General features: G+C 44.1%; 1 protein-coding gene across 15 annotated transcripts; it reads left to right on the top strand.

Moving 5' to 3' along the window:
- Nucleotides 1-230: 230 nt before the first annotated feature.
- Nucleotides 231-27,513, top strand: MAPKAPK5 (MAPK activated protein kinase 5). 15 transcript variants are annotated; one of them, XM_086761574.1, is made up of 17 exons: nt 233-726; nt 2,316-2,503; nt 5,402-5,475; nt 6,749-6,824; nt 7,974-8,071; nt 9,526-9,638; nt 12,281-12,366; nt 12,983-13,078; nt 14,244-14,324; nt 18,062-18,249; nt 20,572-20,692; nt 20,945-21,075; nt 21,717-21,838; nt 22,184-22,288; nt 23,050-23,140; nt 23,428-23,521; nt 27,375-27,513. In XM_086761574.1, the coding sequence occupies exons 5-17, from the start codon at nt 7,986-7,988 to the stop codon at nt 27,423-27,425; spliced, it is 1,365 nt and encodes a 454-aa protein (XP_086617700.1). In that variant the 5' UTR covers nt 233-726; nt 2,316-2,503; nt 5,402-5,475; nt 6,749-6,824; nt 7,974-7,985; the 3' UTR covers nt 27,426-27,513. The 15 variants fall into 15 exon arrangements, with proteins under 15 accessions (XP_086617691.1, XP_086617694.1, XP_086617695.1 ...); XM_086761565.1 differs by lacking the exon at nt 2,316-2,503 and having other exon boundaries at nt 231-726; XM_086761568.1 differs by lacking the exons at nt 2,316-2,503; nt 27,375-27,513 and adding an exon at nt 26,218-27,253 and having other exon boundaries at nt 231-726.
- The last annotated feature ends 218 nt before the right edge of the window (nt 27,514-27,731 follow it).

Below are 27,731 nucleotides of genomic sequence, written 5' to 3' on the forward strand. Positions count from 1 at the left end.
CCCGCCCGCCATTTTCCCTCTGAGGCGCGCGCGGGCCCCGAGATCTCGCGAGGCTTCCCGTGGCCCCGCCCCCTCTCGCGGCTCGCCCTGCAGGGGGGCGGGGCCGGAGCGCCCCGCTTCGCTCCGCCCCCCGACTGTCATCGTGCACCTCCCGTTTTACGTCATTAGAAGGTACCCGGCCACTCCAAGGTCCCCGCGGGGGCCTTGGTGGCGACGTCGCGCTTTTAGGGGTGGCGGCGGCCGCCTGTAAACCGCGCCACCGCCGTGGCGGAGGCTCCTAAAATTCTCCGGTGTGAGCGGAGAGGACGTGGGAGGTGCGGGCCGGCCTCCCACCCTGGGCGCGGCGGGGGCGGTAGCCCTGCGGGGTGACGCGCCGCACCGGCAGGTGTGCCCGGCTCAGGGTGCCGGCAATGCCTGGCTCCCGGGCGGCGGCGGCGCCTCGGCGGCGGCGGCGGCGTCTCCCGGGCTGAGCGGCGGCTCTGGGCCCGCCCGCGCCCTCCCTGCGGCGCTCGCCCGCCTCCGTGCGGGGTCCTGACCCCCATCTCCGGCCCGCCTGGCCGGGGATGAGGCGGTGCGGCGGCGGCACAAAGGCTCCTCCGGGGCGGCCCGTTGCCTAGCGCGGCCCAGCGCCCCCGAGCCGGCCCCCCCGGCGCCCCTCGCCGCCTCCCTCCGCCTCGGCCCCGTGGGAGGATGTCGGAGGATCACGAGATGGACAAGATGATCAAGGTAGGCAGGAGGCAGCGGCGCTCGGGGTCTCCCCGGCACCGGTCCCCGCTCGTCCCCTGCCCTGCGAGGGAAGGCGGGCAGCCCGGGAAGGGCCCTGGGGCCCGGGCCCCCGTTCTCTTACGGCTCTGCTCCTCGTTGTCCCTCCGCCGGGGCCCGGTTGCCCTCGGGCTGGTCACCCGCAGGGCACCCGGTGTGGAGCGCCAGACACCGGGCGGGGAAAGGGGGGCTGCAGGCAGGCGGCTTGGGGCGCCGGGGCTGCGGGGAGCAGAACCGGGGCCGCCCGGGGCGGCCGGGGGCTGGGGTCTGCGGCTCCCAGCCGCCCCCGGCGGCGCAGGCAATGCTGTCGTCTCATTCCATCTCCGAGTTCCTGTTCGGATGCTGTCAGGAAAACAAATCTGGCGTGTGGGATGTTTGTGTTCGAGTGGTGGCAGAGGAGCTGAGCAGATCCAGGCTTGCTTTTTTTTTTACAGTGAGAATCGGTGTGAGCTTGGTGCTTCCCAGGGAATCCTGCTGTGACCTAGCTGAGCGGATTTCCCGAAGAAGCTGGGGAAACTTGAGATAAAGTAACAATAAAACAATACTTTAAGGACTCTGTAGGCTCTTTACTTTGTGGAAAACATTTGTTGTCACAGTTCTGGATGCCTTTGTAAGTGCTTATTTTAATAAGATTAATGAGTTGCGTAAGGATGTTGGTAAAAAGACCCTGTAGAGTGGCATTTGCCACCTTTCCTTAGCCCTGCTATCTGCCACGGTGGAATTTGTCTTTACAAAGCTCGTTGGGGGCAAAAATCAATGTGAGAGAAGTAATAACGCAGTCTTGTGTTGTTGAAATCCAGATTGATGTAAAATGTCTGGGTCTTGCCTTTTGAACTAAAAAAGCCCAAAGCAGAAGGAAGTCTAAGCACTGTGTTCAGACAAACCAGGTTGTAATTAAATTACAAGATCAAGTGTCAAAATTGTATACTATACCGCCAAAAACTTGCCCAGAATCTGTTCTCGGTCAAAACCCCTCCGAACTGAGCTTCACTGGAACTGCGTCTTGGCACAGTGCAGGTGAAGCAGCTGTCCAGAAGGTTTCTCATGTATTTCTGCGGTATTTCATATGAAGGTAAAGATCTACATAAGAGCTCTTCGGGGTTAAAAACAAAACAAAAAAAGCTGAAGCAGCTGTGTAAGCGTAGGGACAGTCCTGTGTCTGCCTCCTGTCCCTCTCAGTTTGGAGGGGTTTTGACCAAGGACAGATTCCAGGCAAATTTTTGGGGTTATAGGCACTGTCTGAATCTAAACCGTTATTTAGTGCTTGTATATATTATGCTGATTTCTCACCTTCTCAAATACTTAGTTATTGTTCAAGTTTGAGTGGTTTTCACCTGCATCTGCAGGTTTAAGGTCTCTGATTCAAGATAGCGATCGCAGTTTAAGGCAAACTAGCCAAAGCTGAAAGGCTGCGTGTTGGAGCGGTGGAGGTGGAGTTACACCGGTTATTGGCATTTCACTTGTTGGCACGCAGAGCGGCGGTCTGTGTGCCTTTCATTGACTGTAGTGAGTACGAGTTACTCTTAAAGTGCCCGATTTCAAACCTTTTCCAGTTGGTATTCAGTGGAAACAGAGAAGCGCCTGAGCTTTCCCCCGAGCGGTCCCGATGCATGCCTAACCCTGTCTGAAAGCGGCTTGCTGGAGATGGAGCTGGGTGAAAGCTCGGAGTCCTGCCTTTCGGGGCTGTTAGCATCCCAGAATGCTGACTCTGCGTGGGAGGATGCTTGAACCGTTGTTTTAGGTACTGTGAGCTCGCTGAAAGGGAGTTGTGCTGCTGAAGAGAACTCGACGCTTCAAGTTTGTCTGAAGCTTTTTTGTAATTTAATACACTTCAAATTAGTTACTCCCTTTGCCCACTGGAAATTAATGAAAAGAGTGATCAGAAATTTAAAGTTCTTTTAGCGGCAGGAGCAAAAAGGTTTACTGTAAGAAATTGCACCACAGCAGATTTTTTTTTTTTTTTTTTTGAAAGCGCGCTTTGCAGCGCTCTTCTGCCTCGTCTGTTCCCAGCCACAGCAGATTACTGCCAGCTGACCCGTCAGCCAGTCTACAGGTTCAGTGCTGTGCAGCAGAGCTACTGCAAGGGTTTTATTCTCCAGATGTGGAGCTAAGTACAGGGTACCCTGCCCTCTGCTGCCTGCACCCGCTGTGCATTAATCTGAATGAAGGGGCAAGACATTTCGGCTTACCAGTTGAAGTAGATTTTGATGTGCTCAGAGGGCAGTTTTACAGCTGTACATGTTAAATATTTCATGCTGTTTGAATGTTATGAACTCGTGTTGATTTGCAGCTACATAGTTTGGTTGCTAGATTTGAAGCTCCTGTTTCTGAACGAGAGATGTAGGCAATTCTGTACACTGATGGACATCGGAGTTCTCAAATGCTGTATTCATATCGTTAGGAAACAGTAACTAGTGTTTCTTGATCACTGCATTACTCACTTTTACTTCTAAGTTGTAAAGCTGCTTTGGAATGAAGATTTGAATCCAAATAAAAAAGCAGAAAACAAAAATGTTGGCTTTTTATTTAAAACAATAGGAAGTACGCAGAGGAGCATGAAAGAGGACATTAATTTTTATTAAAAATGAACTTTTTTTGTAGTTGCTGAACTTGTCCTTCAGGAGTTGAGAACTCTCAGATCTTATTCTTACTCCATTTGATTCATAGATCAGACTTTCCCATTCCTAATCAGCTTCTCTGTTCCAGTTGTTCAGCTGGAATTAAGCGTTTGGTCTCTGTGCCATCGCAGAAGTGGCACGAGGCAGCAGAAGCTGTTTAGTCAAGACTGGGCTTGTCTGTGGACACAGTATCTCTTTTTAGAGCAACCTGTGCAGTTGAAAGGGTTGGGTAAGTTTTGGGGCAGGCAGGCCCTTTGGTTCTGGAACAGGAGCAGCAGACTTCAAAGCTCTATAAAAAATAACGAAGGATTGTTATTGCTTAATCATGATTCTGCTCCAAAGTACTTTGGCATTTGCTCCTCCAGCTCGGTGGTTTGACTTTCTTCAAGACTTAAGCACTAAGCGTGATCTGGAAAGCGTGTGCTGAGGAGGCTCCCCGGTTCAGAGAAACCCCTTCTTTGCTCATTGATGCTCTTGTAAAATTGTGTTTTCCTTCCGCCCCTGATACCTTCAATTCTCTGTATCTGCATATCAGGAAAGTTAGATGAGCTTTTCCCTAATACGCCTCTCAAGTGAAATTTATGTTCAATTGATAAGAAAATTTCTTTGTGCTTCTACTTGAAAACAACAAACCACGTGTGATCCACTATGCTTTTCTTCCCCTTTCTTTTAAAACTCCTCATAAAACCTCCAGCTGCATGCTAGTAACTTATGATTTATGTCGTACCCACTCCAGACTGCATTAAAAGGGATTTTGGTGTTTTTTTGTTTTTTTGGTTTTTTTTTTTATGTGTCTTTTGCACTCTCTAATCCCTTCAAATCTTGCCTTAAATGTCAGCTTTCCTCTCTTGCTTGCCTTTCGATCCGTGTGGCTTGAGGTGTGGCTGCAGCTTGGCACGTTAATCCACGACTGCTGCAGCAGAGGCCGTCGGTCCCGGGTCAGGACCTGCCGCTGTCAATGCCTTAGTTGAGAGCACGAGCGTTGTCGGTTTTCTCATAGTTTGTAGCGTGAGTGATTCCTGAAACGCTGCTTGTTTTGGATTTAAGTTAACGGAAGGGGAAGATCTGACTGGAATAAAGTCACTTTGCAAGCGACGCACTCTTCCATTTGTTTTCGGTGCATTTATGAAGTATTTTACATGCTTGGTGAAGCTTCTCCAGTTCCAGCTCTTGTTACCGCCACCTTTTCCTCCAATTTGTCAGAAAGCGTGGCTGTTTGAGAGGTGACCCTGAACATAGATAGCGATGTTCGTAAAAGCAGGAAGGCAGGATTTTGTGGTGTGGTTCCTTTTTGCCTTGTGTTTGCACACGCTTCCCCCGTCACCCCGCTCTGCTGTCGGATCGCCGTCTGTGGAGCCGCGCATGGCAGCAGCGTTAAGCAAAACGCCGCGCGCTAAAGCTGCGTTTACATCCCGCCTCGGGACGTGTGGAAGCATGATAGCACCCGGGCTGTGTCATAACAGAACCAAGCCCTGTTTATATGGATTTGGACAAAAGGATTATAAACATGAGCTGGTTCATTATCAGACAAGCTGAAACTGGTCATGCGGGGTTTAATTTACACTGCAATGATTCCAAAGGTTTGAAAACTTTAAGAAAGCAGCAAAATAATTTTGCACTGCAGTGCTGTAACTGGACCTTTGCATTCAGTTGCAATTTACCATTTCTAGGTAGAAAACTGGATTTGAGAGTTGGTGGGGGAGGAAGTGCCCTTGATACACTTTCTGTATTAAAGGCAGAAGATCCCATTTACTGTGCTCAGTAATCCTGCTTCAGAATGCCAAGGTGAGCAGTCTCAGCTGCACAGAAATAACTTTAAACTGAGATATATTTTTGTGTGAGCATTTGTATTTATGTTTACTTTTCCTAGGTGAAGCAAACGCCAAAGCAGGCTCTTTCTCTGCTCGGGTATCTTGCAGATCAGGTCTGCTGAGCTGGTTTTTTTTTTGGAAAGGATGTAGTAATTTTTATTTATTTATTTTTTTACTCTCTTTCCCCTCCCCCTGTTCCTTCGTGAATAGGAAACCTCCATTTTAGAGGAGTACAACATAAACTGGACTCAGAAGCTGGGAGCTGGGATCAGTGGTCCTGTTAGGTAAGACAATGCACCTGCGGAATTGTGCGTAGTCTCTGCCTGTTTCATTAGCTGTGGAGAAGTGAGGATGTGTTTTAATTGTGATGTGACGTGTGGAAGACTCTCTTTATAAACAAATAAATGTCTCTGTACTCCATATGGGCTGTAGCTGATGTGTGAGTGAGGAATTGTCTTTTCTGGGATGTGTTTGAAGTATAAAAACTCGCCTCTCTGCCTTGTCCCGTCTCACTGCCGTATTCCTGAAGCAAAGCGGAAACAGTGGGTTGTGAAACGGCGGCGGCAGAAAATTCTGCTCAGACACCTTTGTCCTTTTGGTATCAGTGCGGTGCAAAGGTCGCTGCTCCCGTCTACGGTATCATTGCTTGGGGCATCAGCACCGTGTGCCCGTTAGCTATTTTTACCGGCTATTTTTTCACATCATCATGTGAGGCTAAAACAGAGTGTGCCACAAGCTCTGCATCTCATAGCAGAGAATCGTGAATTTCTAAGCCATGCAGGAACTGGATGTTTCTGTAAAGCAAAACATCTGTTCTCTTTTCAACAAGAACTCTCCCTTTTGAAGCTGGATTTTGTGTACAAGCACTGGAAAACAAATGTCTGCATCTCTCTGTTTCTGGGTGTTTCACAGGGCGATTGTCTCTTGCTACCATTTATCTCCCTGTCCAGGCAATTGGTTTCTCCTCGTCCATTTTTTGTTGCCATGTTGCCTCAGATCTTTATTAAAATATCCCTTTGTTTTTGATTCTTTTAGCTGCCTGTAAATATGTGGGCCCTTCCCTCTGATGCAGTTCAATTGTGAATGTTAAATGGGAGAAAGAGAGAAAAAACGTGTGCGGCACGGTTGGTGGCCTCGCTAAAACAAGGGTTTCCATTCAGAAACGCTTTATTTGTTGCAGACTCCACCCTCCATTGGGGATGTTCAGGCTGCCACTGTGTGGTTTGGGTTTTTTCATCAAAAGCGTCTCTTCAGGCTGAATGTACAGAGTGCATTCTGCTTGTCTGCAGTTTCCCACTGCTCTGAAGCACTTTTTCTGCATTGCTGAAAATATAACTGTGTGTTAGGTGTTTCTGTATAACATATTTAATTGTTCTGGACAACTGAAAACTGAGGCTTTCAAGCTGGGATGTGGTGACAGGTGCCCTGTGTATTCCAGATTGCGGGCTTTTGTGTTAATTCCCATGTGGAGAGCAAAACTCATAACTGCAGATCATTTGCTTGAAGTGTCTCTTTAACGTTCTTGCTGACTGAGTAATTTTATTGCTGTAATACCAGAGTCTGCGTGAAAAAATCCTCTCAAGAACGCTTTGCACTGAAAATCCTTCTTGATCGTCCAAAAGCTAGAAATGAGGTATAGTTCCCGTTTATACTGTCTGCCTTCTGACACGCTGCGAAGTCTCGCCCTTTGGTGAATTGTTGCAATAGTTTAAAAAAAAAAAAAAAAAAGTGTTCTGTGCAAGATTCCGTGGGTTTGATCCTCTAGCCTTGCTGTGCTCAACTCCTGCTGAGGTGGTGGGTGAAACAGAGGGTCTTTCTAACGCTGAGTTTGCTGTAGCTGTGATTTATAGAGCTGCACTTTAAAGCTAGTGCTCTTCCTGCGTCCCGTGTAGTCTAACATGAATAGTTCAAAGCTGATTTTGTTTCCATACATCTCGCTCGTGGATGTCCTTATTCTAAGAATGCTTCCAGTTGCGCTCTAAATATTATGGGTTTATCTGTGTATGAGAAACTAAATAAGCTCACTCATACAATTTGTGACTTAGTGGGGCTGGCAAGAGCTTGCCAGGGTACCGAGCTGTCAATCTGTTGAGAATGATGGGCAGTCAAGTTGTCATGAGAGTCAAAGCAGCGTTAATTGTCCTGAAGGTTTAGGCAACTTCCATTTCTTGTTACTGAGCAAATTCTCATTTAAAATTGCCAGGAAAAAACAATGAGTTTCCAAAGAGCACCAAGCATTGGCTTGATTTAGCAGTCCAGGTAGCTTTAAACTGGGGAAAATTCCTTAGGTTCCTGCTTCAGCACATTGGAAGAGGAGATGAGGTTTCTCATGTTGTGAGTGCTAGACCCTGAGGCCATAAAAGGAGCCAGATTATGGAATTTCAGGTTTTATTCACAAATTTTTTTGTTTCAGTTTTATCTCTTTTGCTACTTTAAAACTAGTTCTAGTTTTAAAATTATTTTTAAAACCCAAAGAAATAAAAGATTGGGCTTTTTATAGAACTCTACTGGGTTTGGTTCCATGGTCTGTAACAAATAAGTTGGCAATGTGTGATCTTTTTGTCTTACTCAGTCCAAGTACTGTAATGGCTGTTGGTCACTCATGTGAACGCTTGTAGGTATTTCTTATTTTTTTGAATAATTAAAATTGAGTGTGACTGGTGCTGAGCACAGCCGGCAGCGCACAGACTGGTGTGCGCGTAGTCTTGGGGGCAGAGGGAGGAGCAGAGCTGGTCAGGTGCGTGTCGCTGTGTACGGTAACGTTTCTTCCCTTCTCTTCAAGGTACGTCTGCACATGATGTGTGCAACACATCCAAATATTGTTCAAATTATTGAAGTTTATGCTAACAGTGTGCAGTTCCCACATGAATCCAGCCCAAGGTAAGATTACATAGGGTGATTCATTGTCACAGCTTGCTTTCCATGTTTAGGCCAAGGTATTGTGGAGTTTGTTTTGGTTTTTTTTTTTTTTTTCCTTAAAATCACAGTGCAACCAAAATAATATCTGGAACGCTTGACAAATATTTATAATTGTACTTCAGAGTAAGCAACATCTGCTTTTTCCCCTGTCGATGCCCAGACCTTTGCATATTTCAAAATCAGTCCTTCACTGGTTTTGAAAACGTCTTCCTTTCTTAGGTTTTTTGTTGATTCAGTCTGTGATACCTGCATTGTCTGAGAGAGCTTCTGCCCTGCTTTGATATCGCTTTAGAACCTTGAATTGAATTGTAACCTTTGAGCCTCCTTCTGTTTTCAAAGCACTGTTAAAGCGGGATTGGAGCTGCAAGTTTTGTTGCTACCTAGAATCCTAAATGAGATCCTTTTACGTGACGGTGATGCCTGTGAACCACTGGGAAACTGAATGCCAGTCTTCATTTAAAAAAAATGGAAGAATTGTTCCTGAAAATACTAGGTCCTGCCCTGTAAACTCTCAGTACATTGTCCTGCTTAAAATGAACACAGCAAAACTTGAAGCAGACTTGTTTTCCATATATTAATATCGCTTGGGATGAAAACATCTTGTAATTGGAGTGTTGAGGAAAAAAAAAGTCACAACTGGAAGAATTAAAGAGCTGAGATCTGTCTTTGTTAGTCTCTGATGTATCTGATTTTGCTGTATGGTGACAAGAACTAGAAGTTAGTTTATTAAAGGTCTAGCAGTCCTGAACTCCACACTTCCTATTTGTTGTCCTTCATAATTATGTCAATAAAACTGTAAACTAAAATAATGAGGTGCAGTAGGGTATCCAGACTCAAAAGCATTAAAGATAATTCCTCAACCTTCCGCTGCTAAGTTGCCACGAACATCGTCAGCGCCTAGGCAGATGGGCACGTCTGCAAGGATGGGTGCAGGCAGGTGCACGCTGTGCTCTGCGCCAGCTCCAGCCTGAAAGCTGTTTGGCCTGTTTAACGCAAGACTCTACCTGCTGTGTTGTTATTCTTTGAGGGCAGAGTTGTATGTTGATGTGTCTAAATGGCTTCCAGCTCCAAACTGGCTTGCAGGTGGAGCTTGCGTCTATCTGTCTGAATGCATCCCTGTAGACGTGTCCATGGTGTTTGATCCAGCTGGATGTGGGAGCCCAACGTGAAGAGCAAACTGTAGATTCCTGGCTGACAATCAGTGGGTCAGATTGTGCCGGGAGCCAGAAAATCCTGCAGCTTACGTGCTTAAAGGCAAAGTTACGGAACCAAAATAGCTAGAACAACTGTAGAAGAAGCAAGAATATGTCTCTCTTTTGGCCTGCGTCAGTAGATATGAAGTATGCATTATTAGCTTAGCAATTCTGTTATTTTTGATTATTTTTAATATAACAAAATGAAATGCTTTTGAACAGGGCTCGGCTCCTAATTGTAATGGAGATGATGGAAGGGGGAGAGCTATTTCACAGAATCAGCCAGCACCGGCACTTTACTGAGAAGCAAGCAAGCCAAGTAACAAAGCAGGCAAGTTAACACCCATGTATAAGCAAATCCATGAATGATAATGGCTAAAGTATTTAACAATTTCTTGGGATGGGGAGGTGGGAAAAAAGGAAGCTAAAATAATCCTCAGTTCTGATCCGATGATCATTGCCTGCTTTGTTATAACCTGACAATGCCAAAGTTTTAGTAGAAGCAAAGAACTTGAAGGCGTGGGCTGGTTCTTCTGGGTTGGGACCCTGGTGTCTCTGCTGTCGTTAGCAATGTCTTTTCTAACCTGGTCTACACAACACTTCACCAGAGAGAGCTCTTTTCTTGCACAGGCTTCCTGCTGTATCCCTCACTGTTGTTCTAAAAGTGTTCCATCCAACAGTCCACAGGCTCTCACCGGACCACGCGTGGCTCCTGAGCTCCGGTTTGAGAATTGCTCTTGGCCATGACACAGACTTGGTGTTTCTCTCCCCTCTTGGGCTGGGGAGCAGATGATAACGTACATGTGTCCTGGGCCAGTGGTTCTCGAGCTGGGTTCTGTATTTGGTTTTATGGAAGTCCTGCCTGTCACAGAAGATAACGAGAGGAATGTACCACTGTAGTGCATGTTTTCTGTGCTGTTTGTTCTGGTGTCATTTTTCCCTCTCCATTTCTCTAGGAAACTCTCTTGAATGTTATGTTTTATAGTCTCCACAGTATTTATTACTAGAGGTTTTGGGGTTCATCAGGCTCTTTGTTGCTTAGCAGTGTGCCTGATGTGACCAGCTTAGGTCCTGCTAGAGCAGGCAGGACGACGAAGCAGAAGGGCCTCCGTGGGATTCAATGCGGGGATCCCCAGTGTCTGTTCCTCTCAGTTCTGGAGTGAACTTGTTCCCTTTCACTTCCGAGCTGTTGGATGACTTGTGGTGCCCCATCAGAAAGGCTGGATTAGTGGGGAGGTTACAGGAAAGAGAATATGGCTGAACGTTGTGATAGCCTTTCTGGAGAGCCACAGCAGAGGACCAGCAGGTTCCTGTTAAGGAGCCCCAAGGCAGAATGATCTTGCTGTTGAAATGGCTGAGCGATTCTGTGTGGGAATTGGCACCATGGCCTGAAGCTGAGGGTCAGAGTTGCCTTTGTTTGCTTCTTGCAGAAGTTACGTTGGCATTCCAAACAAAAGATTTATGGTCTGTAGGTGAAAGACTATACTGGAGATACTAAGCAGTAAATGTCCTGCTCCCACACCAGTGATCACTGCAATGAGTAAAGGAAAGAAAACATGAGACAAAATATTACAGCATTTGATGTAAATTGACATGACTTTATGAATATATCCATGTCCCAGTCATTTTTTTCCTCTTAAGCTGGGGAGATAATGTTTGGTACTGAGGCAAAAAAAGAGGGCCAAATAATTTCATCTTACTTTTCTGTCTTGTGCTTTGACTTGTTTCTAATGAAGTGGTGATTGTGCTGTTACCTTTTTGCCTTCTTCCAACAAAGAAATTAGGTGGAAGTACAGAACTATTCTTGACAGTTTGTTTTCATGTCCTTTGGGCTGTTTGATGTTGACAATGCAAGGCAATCTCCAGGATTAACATGTTGGGAAAATATTTTGAAACTATACCAAAAGACAAGACTTTTAATTGAGTTCTGACTTTGTGTACAGTTGGGTTATTCATGTCCCAGGTAACTCTTTCCTTTAATGTTTATACAAATGAAGTTGGAAAGGAACGCTAAAGTCTTATTCTTTCATCTAGTGGTTCTTCATCGCTGTCTTGAACGATGGGCCTTAGTTCCTTGTACCCAGTAATAGCTAAAACCTTGTCACAAAGCTGCCTCGTTTTATCTGGGAATGTGTTTGTTTCTGAGCTAAGTTAACGCTGAAGTTCTGTTGTCACAGTGATTTGCAGTCTTACCCAGGGTCCTGTGTTTGGGTAGGATCCTACGGAGCCCAGTAAGGATATTTCCAAATAAGGGTTCTGTGGCTCTGCCTTACTTTTGTTTCAGTAATACTGTTTGAGTGTTTATGCTTTGGTTTTCTTTACATGAATTGCACTTTCTGTAGAACTTTCATGACTGGGTTACAGGTTTCTAACTCACAGCAATGTAAGAAACTGTCTTTGAAAGAATAAAGTAATGTGTTTCTGTGTAATATCAGAAGAAATGAATACATTGCAGGCAGCAACATCAAGAATTGTGGAATAAAACTGCCTGAATGTTCACTCTTAAGTCACTAACAAATGCAATGAAATATTGACTGAGATACTGACACAAGAACTCACTGTTGACTGTTAAACAGAATGTGATTGCTGGAGAACGTGCAAGGAAGTTTAGTGACTTTGTAGGCACAGCATATAAAAGGACACTGTCACGATCCGTTTCGCTTCTGGGGGTGGGTAAGAACGCCCCAAGTTAGTCAAACTAAAATGTTTGGGAAGCCCAGTACAACTTAGCTTTTATTTTCTGTTTGCTTTGAGTGAAATGCAAACTGAAGAGTTTGGTGAGTTTTGTTTCCCGATCATCGCTTTGCTGCACTATTGTGCAGTATGGCCAGGCTTTTCTAAACTCAGAATTGTACCCCAGTGGAGTGCAAGTGTTTGGGGTCTAAGTGGCAGTGTCCTTTTTAAAGCTGATAAACTGTCCAGGCTAAAGGAAGAAATCTGTAATTGTAGTTGATTTGTTGTGCCCTTTTTCAGATAGCTTTGGCTTTGCAGCATTGCCACTCATTAAACATTGCACATAGAGACCTCAAGCCTGAGAATCTCCTCTTCAAGGATAACTCTCTGGTAAGGTGAAGACTTGGTGTTCTTTGTTTACTGCTGGATTCTGTAAAATGGCTCAATGTTGATTTTCAGAATAGTTGTAAAGTGACATTAATGCAATGTATTGGTGACAAAAATTAATGACTTTTTTGGCTTTGTGCTTTTCCATACTCTGATCTGCTTGGAGTTCAGGCTGTCCGTGCTGCTGTTGTTAAACATAGGTCAAGTTCTCCACCTCCACATAGAATCCTGCTTTGCTGAGGCCACATTTCCTGCCTAGGTGTTGTCAGGATGTTCTAAAATACATTATAGATGCTTTGATGTATCCAAGCACTTGCCTGTTTCTTTCTTCTCCTGCTCATAACCACCCTGCGTATGCAGTAACCCCCCCCCCAATGTACTTAGTGCTTTCCAAAGCTGAGAGGTGAGGGCTGCTTTTGACCCAGAGCATCCAGGAAAACAAAAAATGATTATTTCAAAGATCACTTTCTGACCTTTTAGCTGCTGTGTGGAATGTTAAGGGTATAAATACAAAAGAGGAGTACCTGTGGCAAAGGTAAGATGAGTACAAGGTGAGAAGGATGTATTGAAAAGCTGATATAGTGAGATTTTGTAATGAAACCTCTCCTCCTTCTTTTAGGATGCACCGGTTAAATTGTGTGACTTTGGATTTGCCAAAGTAGACCAAGGTGACTTGATGACACCACAGTTCACTCCCTATTACGTAGCACCTCAGGTAACAAAGGATTACAGTTCTAGGCTATAAGGAAATAGTGATCTTTATTGCCTGTGCCTCCGTACCATGTCATTTTAATAGCTTTTGCTGCACGATTAAGGGCTTCTGTGCGCAGGACTCTTGAGTAATTATATAGTAGCCACCTTTCAAGATGGAGTGCCACGGTGATCTGTTGATTACAGCAGGAGATTGTGAGGCAAATTGCCCAGGCTGTTTTTAGCACTGACTTCTTGCTGATGCCTCCTGACTCTCCCAGGCCCAGCTCCCACTGGTGAGACTACTCCGGTGAGGAGTTTGACAATCGGCCTTTAACCACAACAAAACGGTTGTTTTGGAAAAGTCCCTTCTTTGCAATTCCTTTTCCAGCTCAGGCACATACAACATTACGTGAAAAAGGACTACGCTGAAACAAACAGGTTCTGTAAAGGCAATTGCTCGAAAAGAGGGCAGTGCCGGGGGATAGCCATTCACCTTGGCTTGGCCCCCTTGTCAGTATGCATTAAGATGCAATCTGTAATTACAGACAGGCTGGTTTTTGTCCAGGGCATGTCGGCAGCTTTCAGTGACTATGAAGAGCAATTGCAGAGATCATAACCATGCAGTCACAGTCCAGTGCCCTGAAAATGCCTTCTCAGCTGGTGCTTGCTGGTCAAGGGCCATGTGCACTGCAGACGAGGGTTTTAAAGCAATAGAACTACCAAACTCATAAAAAGCTTTTCCTGAGTTTTAAACTGAGATTTTTTTTTTTTTTTTTAGAAACACAGATTTGATCAGTGAGGGACAGATTTTATTTGATTTGTTCATGGGAGAGGCAAAAAGGGACATCTCTGGAGCTAGGGTGACCCTCCAAAGACACTTTAAGTTCTAGTTCCAGAGCATGGAGATGTTAGTTTTTGGACAAAAGAGGTGTGAGTAATTGCTTTAATTCAGGTAAAACTGAATTTTCATCCAAAGCAGCAAAATATTTTAGCTGAAATTTTCCTGTGTAGAAAGTTTCAGTTTTTCTTAGAAAGAACCATTTGAGTTTGGCAGAGTCTTGAGCAGCTGGAATAAGTCCACCTAACAGAAAAGCATCAGACACCTTTGGCATAAGCATTGCTGTTTGTGGTGCCTGTGAATGAGATGTATTTTGCATTTTTCTTTTTTTCCCCTCTCATGGTGACAGGTATTAGAGGCACAAAGACGGCATCAGAAAGAAAAATCGGGTATTATCCCCACCTCTCCAACACCTTACACTTACAACAAGGTAAGCCATGGAACAGCCCACAAGTCAATGTCTTTAAAGCACAGCGTCTTCCCCCTCCCTGCCCCCCGATGGATCTGCTGTAGAAGTAGTCTAGAGATAAAGTTTATCACCTAAGGCAATAAACTTTATTGCCCTGAAATTACACAGTTATGGCTAGAAGCAATAAAGTCATTCTGATCTCTGTGACAGGAATACATCTAACAGCTAGCCAGATTCTCACACCGAGTAAATAGCAGGATCGACAGGAAGCAGTAGGGAAATGTCATGTTGCTTGCTGTTTGGTGTACGTGTGTATTTTCAGCTGCAAGGAAGCAGTATCTTTGGGGCTGTATTTCTCAAAAGTGTGATTCCTTCACCTTTTCTAAAAGGTGTGACAGAGTGACCAGGTATAGAGTGGTATTTCCCCCTTTAAATGTGTTAGACTCAGACCAGGTTTCTCTCAGTTGAACTGTCAAATTAGAAGATAATGATCTGTGCAGCTAGCTGTCTTTCTCAGTTTAGAAGTGACACACTAAAAGATGCTGCTGGCTCTGCGTTCTTTCTCATGGAGCAAATAATGAAATGCACACTAGATCCAAGCCTAATTAATTATCCTCTAATTAAAGGAAAAATATACAAACATTGTTACAGGAGCACTAAATATTGAAAAGATCTTGGGGACAGTCGAATTATTCTACTGGAGTGTGAGCGTATGGGAATTTCTTTCACCTCCACAAGAGACTGGTTCAAAGGAATCCTCTTTTCTGCTGTCAGCTGGAGTTTCTGCACTTTTTAGGCTGTCTTGTTCGGGCAACTGCGGTGATACCTTGTCTGTATCAGGGGTCTTCTGCAAAATGACAAATATTGTATTGTGCTGTCTGTAGCAGTAGGCCATGGACACTAAACTGCTGCTAGAGTCTTGTGAAGTGTCAACGGAGAGTGTTCTGAAAGGTTGTACCCCTTTTTGGTCATACCAAAACATTTTCTTCCATATCAGCATCCCTCTCAATTTGGATTACAGTTGGCTGGTTTCTGATTGCAGTGCTAAGTATCTACACTGATTCCAGCTTCACGGATGGTTGTTTGACCGCTACATGTTAGAGGGGGTGGTTTGATATATAGTGTTCGTTTTAGTAGCTGCCTATAGAGAGCTAAAGCAACGATGGGCAGAGATAACTTTCACTGAATTAGTCCGCATGGGTTTCCTAATCATAAATCTGCCTTCTTCAGGGTTATGATTATCTCTTCTCCATCCTGGAGAAACAGCTTGATGATTGAAGCCAGACACTTCTCATAAAAAGAGTTCTCAGGTGCCAATAGTCTTTTCAATACAGAGTTTCCTCTGCCTTCTCTTGTATGAACCCCAGTCACAGGAAAGGTTGTTTTTTAACAAATTTTGAAAGTCTCACAAGGCTCAAGAACTCTTCTTCTGTGGATTGGAGCAGATTTACTCTCCAGTAACAGCCCTCTCCAAGGGACGTCCCTCTCTTTTGTTGTAAGAGGGTAGATGCAGTTCCAGAGACACCTGGAAATGGTTGCCTGTGCTCAGTGGTTGTTCATGTTGGTAACAATTTGACAGCTGTTTTCCTCTTTTAATGAACCGACGAGCCCTGGACATGGCAACTGAAGCAAAATATGGACCATATTCTTGTACATAGCGGAAGAACTTTGAAAACAGATACCAACTGGAGTTCACTCACATACTGACAAGGTTCAGCTGCCTTGATCTTCTGGGATTTACGGTGTGATACAGTGATTTTGTTTTCAGAGTTCATTTAAAGAGCTGATCGGTCACTTTGGACTGCTTTCAATCATGGTGGCACTAGCTGGAAAGGCTGCTGAAAGAAGCAGCCTCATCCTTACCTTGCCAAGCGTGACTCACTTCAAAAACAGCATCTGGCATACGCGTAGCTCCCCAAAATAGACTGTGGTAAACTCCCAGGTACGCTGTCCTTCCACAGCATTCAGAGCCTGAGTGGAAATGGCTGTGATTGATACTCTTTCAGGATCAGTAGCTCTATCCCACAGATGTAAAATAGAGGAAAAACCACATCTTTGATTCCCTAAGTATTTTTATTAAGCTGCAAGTGCGTATGCCATGGCTGGAGGGGATTGACTCTTGAGGAAGAGAATCTGGGAACCATATCCACAAAGAATTTAGACACTTGTTTCCTAATTACATGCCTAGAGTCCCATTGATTTCATTAGAAATTAGAATTATGTCACTAGAAAAATGATGAGAATTTAGGTACCTAAATGGAAATTGAGACTTCTAGAACCATCTGGGATTGGCTTAAGCTTCCTGAAAAGCATACATACATGGGTTAAGTCCTTAGGATTTCTCTTGTTATCAGCATCCACCTGTTTTGTAGAAGCCAAAAGCCAAGGGTACGATGTAATGATCCATATGACGCAATCTAAGTGTAATCCCTCCAGAAGGAAACAATCTCACCTTTGAGGAGCCCCTTCCTGGGTCAGCGTTGATCCAGTCAAAAACCAGTTATTGGAGTTGGGGTTCTCTCTTTGCTGAGTTTGTCTGTGCAGCTTCAGAAACACTGGTGCTGTCCCAGAGTAGGCAGTGGAATATGCAGCCTGGGGCAGACAAGGTGGTGCTGAGGTTGCTTCAGTTGGCAACTGTGCAGACTCCTGTCAGTGTAAACTGGTCGCAGAACCTCCCCAGTTCCCCAAATCTGCCCGTGTGTGTCTTTCCACAGACACCTGAAGCTGGCTGGAGTTCAGGCTCCTGCTTACGCTTGGCTGTGTGTTCCTGTCCATCCTTGTGCTGGCATAAAACTTTGGGAGTCCCCTGAAGGACTGATAGGGCTGGAAACCAAGCTAAAAATAAATAATTAGCTATACGGATGCTATTGTTGGCACAACAGAAATACTGGGAATGGATGGCAAGGGTCAGAGCAGGTCCTGCCAGCCCTAGCCTGCACCGTGCCATAACCAAGTGATAACAGAGCTGCATCCTTAAGGATATGGTCCAACAGAAGCTTGAATTGCAGTCTAGGCTGTTGGGGTCCTCTTCCCTTCCTGTGTTTCTGTGTTTGTGTGAGCACACGGTGATCCAGGTGGGGAATAGATTTGTCTTTCTGCTTCTTTACTGAGCTGGTTTTTGGTTGGATCCACCTCCTGGATGAGCTTGTTCTGTGTCACAGCAGTGACACTAGTACCAGCACAGGGGAGGGAGCTCCAGCTGGGGTGGGAGGGCAGGAGGCAGCGCAGCGTAAGCAGCCATGAGATCTTCCTCCTGGCTTTCTGAAGCTGCTTCATCTCTGTGGCTTTCAGGGTGTGAGTTTTTCATTAAGACATCTCTGATTAAATATCTCTGCTAGCTCGCTTGTTTGATAGTTTCTTTTTAGTCTCACGTTCTAAAAAATGACTCTGTCCTGGTTTATGTCCTGATATGGTGAAACTAGGATTCAAGTATCCTGAGATGCAGTAAGTGTGCAGCCTGCTCACGCCTCTGAGGCACTGGCTGTTTCCATACAATTTACCATTGCATAGCACAGAGTTACAGGAGCATTTTCTGTAACCAAGCTGCTTTTGGGTACTGGAAGTAGTTTAGGTTGGCAGCATGGAGTGACCTTGTGCTTACGTTTGCCGTATTTGTCCATGACGGTCCTCAGATGGACCTTTAGGAGGAGGCTGAGCTGTGTTTCTGTTTTCTTAGGGAATCGCAGAGAACTTTTAACAGAGCTACACCACTGCTTGCTGCAAATTGCGCCCCAAAGTGATCATTTCCTTGCTTTCAGAGCTGTGACTTGTGGTCCCTGGGTGTCATAATTTACGTGATGCTGTGTGGATACCCTCCGTTTTACTCCAAACACCATAGTCGGACAATTCCAAAGGACATGCGGAAAAAGATCATGACAGGAAGTTTTGAATTTCCAGAGGAAGAGTGGAGCCAGATCTCAGAAATGGCGAAAGACATTGTGCGAAAGTGAGTCAGTTGAGGAAAATGTTGTATTGCTCTTTGCTTTTATTAAGAAATTGGAAAATCACTTGAAAGTGCGTTATCACAAAGGGCTTATTTTTCCAAAGGCGGGGGGAATTGTCTGCAGCACATATAGCGGAAAAAAATTTCTGTCATATTCAGCGCAAATGAAGTCTGTTAAATATTTTCTTTCCCTCTCTTTTTTTTTTTTTTTTTCCCTGCCCGACTGTTGTGTTCAATTTTGATGTCTCCTGTCTCTGAAGTTGATAGTGTGTTGTGCATTTAGTCTTTAAGGGGAATGGGTACACTGCCTTCCTTCAGAGCAGTATAGACAACTGGCTGCCACATTTGCAAGTGCTCTGTAGGTGCATTTTTCTGGGATAATGTTTAAACTGCTGTTAAAATCGGGGAGCATTTAGACGACGTAATAGAATCTGGGAGCTCTGTCCCTTTAAAAACCCTGTGCACATAATACACAGTCTAAAAGGAGTCGAGAGAGAGGCGTGATGGTAAGGGAGGTTAAGATCTGTCACAGGGTGTCAGACTACGAGATAAGGTTTTGCATGGGTGTTTTATTCTAAATGCCAATGGAAACTGTTTTTAATGCAGCTCACATCTCTCAGTTGCAAATGTTTCAGGGAGTGTGATCCCATGGTCCTGTTTGAAAGCACGAATGTGGCACTGATTAGGTCTTGACCTCACTTATTTTTTAAAATGCAAAAGGGACTTACTGCCTTTGCTTGTATCACCAGAGGAACTGGAAGGATAAAAGCAACATAAATAGGAAAAAAAAAATCAGTTAAATAATTTTTAAACTGTCACTGTCTCCTCTGACATATTATAAAATCTCCAGAGACTTAAATTTGTTTAGAAAGGGTGCCAGGACCTGTTTGTAGCAGTGCTGGAGAGCCCACAACCTTTCACTAAATAAACTGTAGATTATGCTGCTGAAACTTCTGTTTACACCAAGGTCAGCTCTTTATTCTGGCTCAGAAGCTCCACAGTCAGTAGGTTTCATTGTCTTTTAAAATGGCCGTGAAACTCAGCTCACAGAATGTTGTTACTTGGATTCAGTTCACTTAATTCTCTCACTAATGTTATCAGGGCTCCCTTTCCTGCTTGTCTTTTCCAGCCGGTGAGTCTGAACCCGTGTTTATGGTGCAGGAATACATTTAGACTTTATAGAGTTCTGGATAAGTTTAGATTTTATTTATGTAGATTGCTATTCACATGGAGTCTTGCTTCTGGAGGTCATATTTTGCATTCAAGCAGCTGCTTCCTTTCAGGCATGTCAAGCTGAAGTCTGACCTCAAGCTTTATGAGCCGGAGTGCTTGATAATAGGTTAGGACTTTGAAAACCTACGGAAAAGGAATGCGTGTGTCTTGGGTCTTGTATCAAAACTGAACTTACAACCTGTTTGGCAGTACGGCCTTGCAAGTGAAATTTATGAGCTAGCCTGTGGTCCTGCTGACACTTTGTGAAAGTTATTTCCACTTGCTTGGTACATTAAACAACTCTGCTTTGCAGCCAGGAAACTGATCTGGAGTATTGTCTAAGAAAGTGTGACAAACTCATCAAGTCATTCTGTTTCTGATTTAGACTCTTGGGATAACTTGTCAGCACTCCATGTGAAATTTTACTTTTTTATTAACCAGTTGTGATTATCATGAGAACATGAGTTTGTCTGCCAAATGTCTTTCCAGGGTTTCATTCTGGTAAAACTTAATTCCATGGAGTTTTCAGAGATCTCAGAATGAAGTTCCTTCTTATTTTGCGGTGCTGTAGCCAGCCAGCGTGCCCATTACTTGAGGTTTTTGCAGAAGAGCTAAGATGTTGCATGGTCAAAGCAGTTAATTTGGCAAACAGGTTTCCAGCTTTGAAGCTTTGCCTCGCTTCATCGTGTGCACAGTGCTTGGTATGAGTATGGACTGTTCTGTGGGTGAGCTCTAGCTGTACGTTCCCAGAATGTCGGTCTGGATCACTTCCAGTTAATCTGGAAGATCATTTCCCATCTGGGAGGATGTGGATGTGGAGTTTAGCAGAAGACAGGTATCACTAAAATGACCTTCAGCGCCTTTCTTTGTGCTGGGTTGCTGAATGTGACTGAATGAGCTGTGGTAGCATTAAAATATCACCGCAGCAAGGGTCAGCAAGGCTGATAGAAAGTCAGACTGCTTTCAGGTCAGCTTAGTGTTTTGGTTGTTAGGAGGAGTTTCTTTTTTGGCCCCTCTAATGCTTAGAGATTGCTAAGTGCTCTGATCCCAGACAGAGCAGCACATTGTGAAGCAACAAAGACCTCTTTATGGACTGATTGATTCCTCTCCCAGGCTGCTGAAGGTCAAACCTGAAGAACGGCTGACCATTGAAGGTGTGCTGGACCATCCCTGGCTCAACTCCACTGAGGCGCTGGATAACATCCTACCCTCTGCCCAGCTGATGATGGACAAGGTCTAAGCAATGTTTTATTTTATTTTATCAAGAATGCTGCATAGGAGAGCTGGATAGCTCTTGGATGGTTTGAGTGTTTTATTTTCCGTGAGGTCGGGGCATAATGCAGACTTGATTTTTGTTATGTGTCTCTTAAATAAATAGGACTTTTGTGCTTTTTTTTTTTTGTCCATGGCTAACATTGTCCATATGTTGTTCTTTAATTCACAAAGAAGCTAATTAAAACATCAAGTGTAACTCTCTTCATTCCAGGCAATGGTTGCAGGGATACAGCAGGCTCATGCAGAACAGCTTGCGAACATGAGAATCCAAGACCTCAAAGTCAGTCTCAAACCCCTTCACTCCGTCAACAACCCAATCCTGCGCAAAAGGAAATTACTGGGGTAATTCTCTAAAGCTGTTTGTGAAAGATCAAAGTGTAGGTAGCTGTGATGCATGGCGAATTACTTTAAGCATGTTACAATTTCATTCAATTGTAGCCATGCTCCTGAATTCCTGATTTGGTTGACACGCTCTTCATGCTGAAGGGGGTAGTTGGAGCCGAGTAATACTTGCGTAATATGTTCTGCCTTCCAAAATATGCCAGTGAGGGCAGGAAAGAGATTGGATAGTGTTATTCTATTCTACAGGTAGTGGAACAGGTCTGTTATGAGAAGATGGGTCACATGCTGAGTAAGGCAGAGCATACTGGGAGAAAATTCCAGTATTTTTTTCCTGATCCTGACATTTATTTACTGAAAAAGTCAGGTGATCTCTCTCTCTTTTTTTGAGTTACCTATCTGAAAAATAGGATAATACATTTTAGGATTACCCTTACTTGAACTAATTTAAAGGAATATTTATTTTTCTTCATACTTAAACTAGCCTCATCATACAGGACATTGTTATAATTAATGCTAAATCTAGCTCCCAGTCCCAGCTTTCCAGAGACTGAAAGGGAGTGTTACACTGGTGCAGTTATGCAATGAGTAATAGACGGGAGTTGCATTCCAATTGTAATTGTTTCCTCCTTCCTCTTTTACAGCACCAAGCCAAAGGACGGCGTTTATATCCATGACCCTGAGAATGGAAGCAATGATTCCAACGTGGCTCTGGAAAAGCTCAGAGATGTGATTGCTCAGTGCATTCTACCACAGGCTGGTAAAGGTTGCCACTTTTAAGAAAGTTACGTTCCTAAACATGCAAGACACTGACTTTTCGCTGTCTGTGTCAGTACTGAGGAAGGATAAACAAAACTCCTGTTGCCCTCGTCGGTCTTGAGAGGAAAGCATTGTCTGTGGACTGTAATTTTGGTGCATGCATAATATTGCTGTCAACAGTGACATGCAGAGCGGTTAAAATAACTTTCAAACAGGAGTGTCTGCTTTCAAACAGCTTTCCTGGTTTGCGTGAGGCGAGGAGGAATGGCTGCACGTGCTGTTAACTGAAGCTCCGAATGTTGCTGTGAGGCAGAATGACGAATGTTCTGTTTACCTTTGTTCTCCTAAATAGGAGAGAATGAAGATGAGAAGCTGAATGAAGTGATGCAGGAGGCATGGAAGTATAATCGAGAGTGCAAGTTGCTGCGAGACACTCTGCAGAGCTTCAGCTGGAATGGTGAGGAACTCCTCCTCTTCCCCGGAGAGTGGTGCTAATGCTGGGTGAAAGAGGGAAGCAGTGACTTTCTTACGGAAATAAAACCAAATTGATTGTATTTCTGCCAGACTGATTTAGGTCTTGACACTGTTTCAGCCCTTCTGCCAGCATGAGTGTTCTAGGAATGAGGATGAAAGTTTAAAATTTCTAATTGGGGTCTAGGGTAGAGCTTTCAAAGCCACCACGTCACGTAGGAACATAACAGCACAAATGGATCATCGCTTTAGAAACTACTTCAGCTGTTTTGAGCTGGTTTCCTTCCAGCTGTTTATTACCCTCTTTCTGCTGGAGGCTGCTGCCCTCCTCTGAGTCAGCACAGCATCTCTTCTGCTCCGTTTGTACAGGAAATGGAATTAAACTAGGCCAGCTGCCTTGAGGCTCTTCAGGGGCTCCTTGACAAAACAGGGTGGCAGAGGTGTTGGCCCCAAGGAGCAGATGCTGATCAATATAAGGGGACTGGGGCCATCAGCCAGGTTCAGAAGGGCTTGGCTATGCCTCTTCTCTCATTCTGGTTTTTGTTTGGTTGGTTTTAATTTAGATTTTTAAGTGCTCAGTTTTTTCAGTGCAATTAGAGATCATTACTTGTTTTGATACCCTTGCAAATGTTGTCCCGCGTTTGTGTGTGAAGCACTGTTTTGTGTTCAGTCAGTGCATGACTCCAGCCGTGATGGCTTCCCTCTTGTGCCCTGCATCGGCTGACGACCTGTTCTTCTCTTTTTCAGGCAGAGGATTCACAGATAAAGTGGATCGACTAAAACTGGCAGAAATAGTAAAACAAGTGATCGAAGAGCAGACAAACTCCCATGACTCTCAGTAGCTGGAGCTTCTTAATCTTATTTTTTTTACCATTTAAGATTTATTCTTTAACTGTAAAAAGTATTTTTATGTAAATTAATAAATCATAATTATTTCATTAAATTTCCATACTGCTTGAAAATGCTGTATAGTTGTAGATACAAAAAAAAAATCATTGGTACTGTAATATTTTTTTAAAACTCAGTTCCTTGAGGTATATATGATCACTTATGTACTGTTAATCATGAGTGCCCCGGATGGGGCAAATTATATTGTTAAAGACCATTCTTTTCCTTAATAACCAGTTGCAGAAGCTGCCTTCCATCTGCTATACATACAGCCAGCTGCAATGACTATGTACGTGAACGAGACAGCCACAGTTTCTCAACGCCCTGCTCAGTAAGTACTTGAAGGAAGTGCTTCATAGCTTCCCTTTGCGCCTAAATTTGGGGTCTTTATGTAGAGGCAACTAAATAGCCTTCTGTTTCACTAGGTAACCCAAGAGCTGCACTTGGCCTTGCCAAGGGCACCCGAGTCCATATGCTTGCTCTATTTTTCAGTTCTGATCAGTAGCCCTCTCTTTTTCTTCTTCTCCATCTTCCTCAGACCTTCTTTAAGGCTTAGTCTTCTTTCTTTCTTCTTCCTCATCTTCCTCAGACCTTTTTTAAGGCTGAATTGGCCATTCAGCGTAAGAATCCTCTTTTTATCATATTGTTCAACAGCAGAATAGAAGAATGTTCTAGTTACTTACGTACAAGTTATTTTTATTTTCCTGGTGGCATCTTCTACGGACAACAGTAAGCATGGGGTTCACTTGCTTTGGCCCCAGATCAGCAGCTGTGTGTGTTCCACCCATGTACTCCATTCTTTCCTTTCTAGGAGATCCAACACTTGGTTTCAGACTTGTCCTCTTCTTTGAAAGAGCTCATCCTGGCAAGGGTCATAGTGCCGCTGTGTGATCCTTCTCTCGTGTCACCCTCTGGAGTCCAAGCTCCCCATCTCTTTGCCTTTGAGCTCCTCCTGGGGGAGCAACAGATGCAGGGCTCCTCTTTGACACACGTCCTTACACTGCCTGGACCGTGAGGCTGCCCAGGGCAGATTCTTACACTAGTCTGGAACATTGGCTCCAAAAGCTGCTTTTTTAAATTTTAATTAAACAAACAAATGAAAAGAACCTGTACATATTTCTAGTTTTCTACCTTCTGATGCTTTTCTTTCTTTTGAGACTGGTCGAAGGCTTTTTATAGAGATATTTTGGTACTAAACCCGTGCAGACGCTGAGTGAGTTTGGTCTGCAGACTGAAGTGCCAATTCAGGGCTATTAGTAATGACTCTTTAACATTATTGTTATATTTCATAGCTCATTAATTTTGGGTTTACATTTACAAACCTGAGCCATGAGTCTCCCAATTTACTCTTCCGGCAGTCCAGCCTTGTTCTTTTTTGTCTTTTTTCTATACCAGGCTTCCTTGCAACCTTTAGCTTGGATGGCAAACCAGTGTCTGACTCTTTCTATAAGGTTTTGTAAACAGTCACTTAGTTTTTCTACATGAAGGAGATACTTTATTTCCCATTCTTCGTCAGCAACTTGTCAGCTTTCTTTTCATCCTGTTGACAGTTTTTCGATGCCTGATTGATTGCAGAGTAAGAACCACAGTCCCTACTTAACCATCGCTTTCTCTGATGGAAACGGGGAGTTTCTGTGTAACCAGAATTGTACCTCTGACACTACGTGGAACACTTGTGCACTGACATATTGATGACAACTGTAGAGAATTAGCAAGAGACAAGAGTATTTGTCATTTCTCGGTAGGATCAGCAAGTTTACAGGCCCTGTTATATGTGTTTCTGTCCTTGCCCTAAATTCTGGGTCAGTTGACATCCACACAATCTTTAAATATAACAGATCATTTCCTTTTAAACTTGAAATCAGCAGAGAAGCTGGGCTCTGACTGTGCATTAGAAAGTCCCTCCTCTCTTCGTCCTCCCTCAACTTACCCAACAGAACAATTTCAAATTGCTACTGGTAGTGAGGTGGGTACATCTGCGACTGACTGTGAAGTGCTTTGGTGTCTGGAGGGAAGTCAGATTTCTAAAGGCTTTTGTGAGTAAGGAACTGCTTTTTATGGGTTTACTGTAGGTTTTATTGTCTATGCTAAATAAGAATGGCCTGATTTAAAATGGAGGTAGGGAGGGACAGATTAAGAAAACACAATTTGAAGAGTCAAGGTCAAATGGTTTTACCTCTATGAGAGAGTTGATTATTTTACTCTTTAAAAACTTATGTTTTAGATTTCAAAATTAAATACACTTTAACGGATTCATTTACATATTTAAAAGTAGTATTCTACTTTCTCCTTCCTGTGGTTTTTTTTATTTTTCACTTGACATAAATGCAAGATACCTTGTCTTGATTATGTAAGGTTTTACTTGGTAATAAATCTACTGATTCTTTATAGCAGACTGTGAATAGTAAGTTTTAAAAATCTTGAGATGGAAGGGTCGTGTGGGATCAAAGAAGACATTCTTTGTACAAACACTAAAGGATATGAGAAAGCTGTGTAGGTTTTTTTTTTAGAATTTTATTTAAGAGAAAAATCTCTGAAATCATTTGACCTTTTCAAAATTTTATGTATATCTGACTTCTCCTGTGACTTGATTATTTTAAGCTATATATATATTAAAAAGTTAGAAGAACTTGACTAGGTGAAAGAGTTTTTTTGATTGGAAATAGCAACATGTCAACGTTTTGCTGTCATTACTTCAGGTTTTTCTTTTGGAAATCCGAGTCTGTCCTCATACGCCATGTTTAACTTCTGTGTATGAAAACGTTTTCATTTCTCCTTTTCAGTGTTATCTGTAATACCTTAGTTTATTTTGGATCAGTATTATATTGTAAATATTATGCATTGGTGTATATAAATGATTTTACTAAACTTAACAGTTGCTGGCTGCTTTTGTTTGGTTCCCAAGTCCCCGTAGTACGGAAGGGAAGGGCACACCGTGCTTTTGCCACCCCCAGACCTGTCATGCCGTGCTCCTCCGTCCTGCCTGCCTTACCAGTGTGAATGAGCACTTTGCTTTATGTTTTGCAGGAGTGCTGTGGGGCTTTGAGATGAAAGACTGACTGCCAGGATAGTCTGGATAAAGCCCTAGAAAAGGGCGTGCTCTGACTGTCACAATAACCTGACATCATTGTTTTTTAAACGCTGCTTTCCATTAGATGGCAGCAGTACGTGCCCAGTGCTACCAGTTAACCCTGCAAGGTCTCCAGGATTTTTCTTGTAGCTACGAGCTTGGGCAGCCAGGGAAAGGAGGGATGAGTTGTTCCGAGTTCAGTGATGTTTCCCTGTCAGGTACGAGAGCTCCTCCATTCTGCCAAGCGTGTTTTTTGAGGCAGAAGCTAGGAACTGGCTTCTTTAGGATGACGATCCTTGCAGGGAGCTGCACTTCGCTGAAGGTGCCTGGGACTGACTTTCCCTCCTCACAGAGGATGTGTGGCCCAAAGAACGCCTCTTCCTTTCCAGTGAGAAAACTCCACTCAAACAGTTAAATCGGTCAGAGATGCGCTCAGCTGAGCGATGAGCCTCTAAGGATGTCTGTCAGCAGACGCGAGGCTCTCACTGCTGCAGCTGAAGGTCCCACTAGGGACCAAAGCATTGTTTCCCTGGTAATCTATTGCTTTCCGCTTATCAGCGCTTAATCCCCTTTTAAATAAATTGCTGCAGCAGCACTGGCTCCTCGCGTGCTCAGCAAACGGGGTCAGCCCAGGCAGGGCACAGCAGACCCTTAGCAACGAAGTAGAGTGTATTATTTAATGCGCTGCTTGCTCCTGCCTCTGCCGGTGCCTGGCTCCCATCCTCCCTGTGGAACATCTGCGTTTGAAGTGGGGCTGGAGAAACGGTCGCTCCGTGGGGCTGGGAGGACAAAGGGAGCAGGAGGCTCAATGTAAATTGGACCTTTGCTGTGACAACACCGGTCAAAAGAAAGAAGGAGCTGCTTGCGCTTCTGGAGGCTGCTGTAAGAATTGCAAATCTCTTCCAGAAGGAGAAGTGTGTAGGGAGAGCACTGGTGCGTGTGACCTGCCCCAGTATTGCAATGGGACAGCTGAGCACCGCCCGGCAGACGTGGCCAAGCAAGATGGGACCGTGTGCGCTGAGGATGGGTACCAGTCTCGCGGGTTACAGTGTACAAGTATCTTTGGTACGGAAGCAAAAGGAGCTAAACATCTGTTTTTTTTGTTTTTCTGTAGAATGGTGGCACCTTAGTAAATAATTCACTTGGGGATCTAGAAGAGCATTGACAGATTCACGTGAAGTCCTGCTCACTTGGGTTGAAGCAGCTTATTTTTCTGAGTAGCGTAGCTGAGCAGGAGTTGGCACAAAGAACAGAAGGGAAATGTGGAAAGAGTCAAGGCACAGAAAGTGAGTGTTGATTTTTTTTTTATGCTACTTTGTAATTTTTCATTCCTTGCAGTTGGCTTTTAGTATGGTGCATGTTCTTATTTTTATAGTGAATAAAAGTCAGAGATTTAAAAATATTTGCCTTTGCTTTACTGTTAATTTGTAACAGCAAATACTTAGAGAAGTAAAACATCCTTTGATCACCT

This window comes from Chlamydotis macqueenii, chromosome 17, assembly GCF_036417535.1.
Source record: "Chlamydotis macqueenii isolate bChlMac1 chromosome 17, bChlMac1.mat, whole genome shotgun sequence".
In the NCBI taxonomy this organism is placed as follows: Eukaryota; Metazoa; Chordata; class Aves; order Otidiformes; family Otididae; genus Chlamydotis; species Chlamydotis macqueenii.

Bases quoted from the DNA above. Each gene is read 5' to 3' on its own strand.
- MAPKAPK5 (XM_086761565.1), top strand. From the start codon at position 691: ATGTCGGAGGATCACGAGATGGACAAGATGATCAAG. The intron at 13,079-14,243 runs GTAACAAAGGAT...TCATGGTGACAG, and splicing joins CCTATTACGTAGCACCTCAG to GTATTAGAGGCACAAAGACG. The intron at 22,289-23,049 runs GTGAGGAACTCC...TCTCTTTTTCAG, and splicing joins GCAGAGCTTCAGCTGGAATG to GCAGAGGATTCACAGATAAA.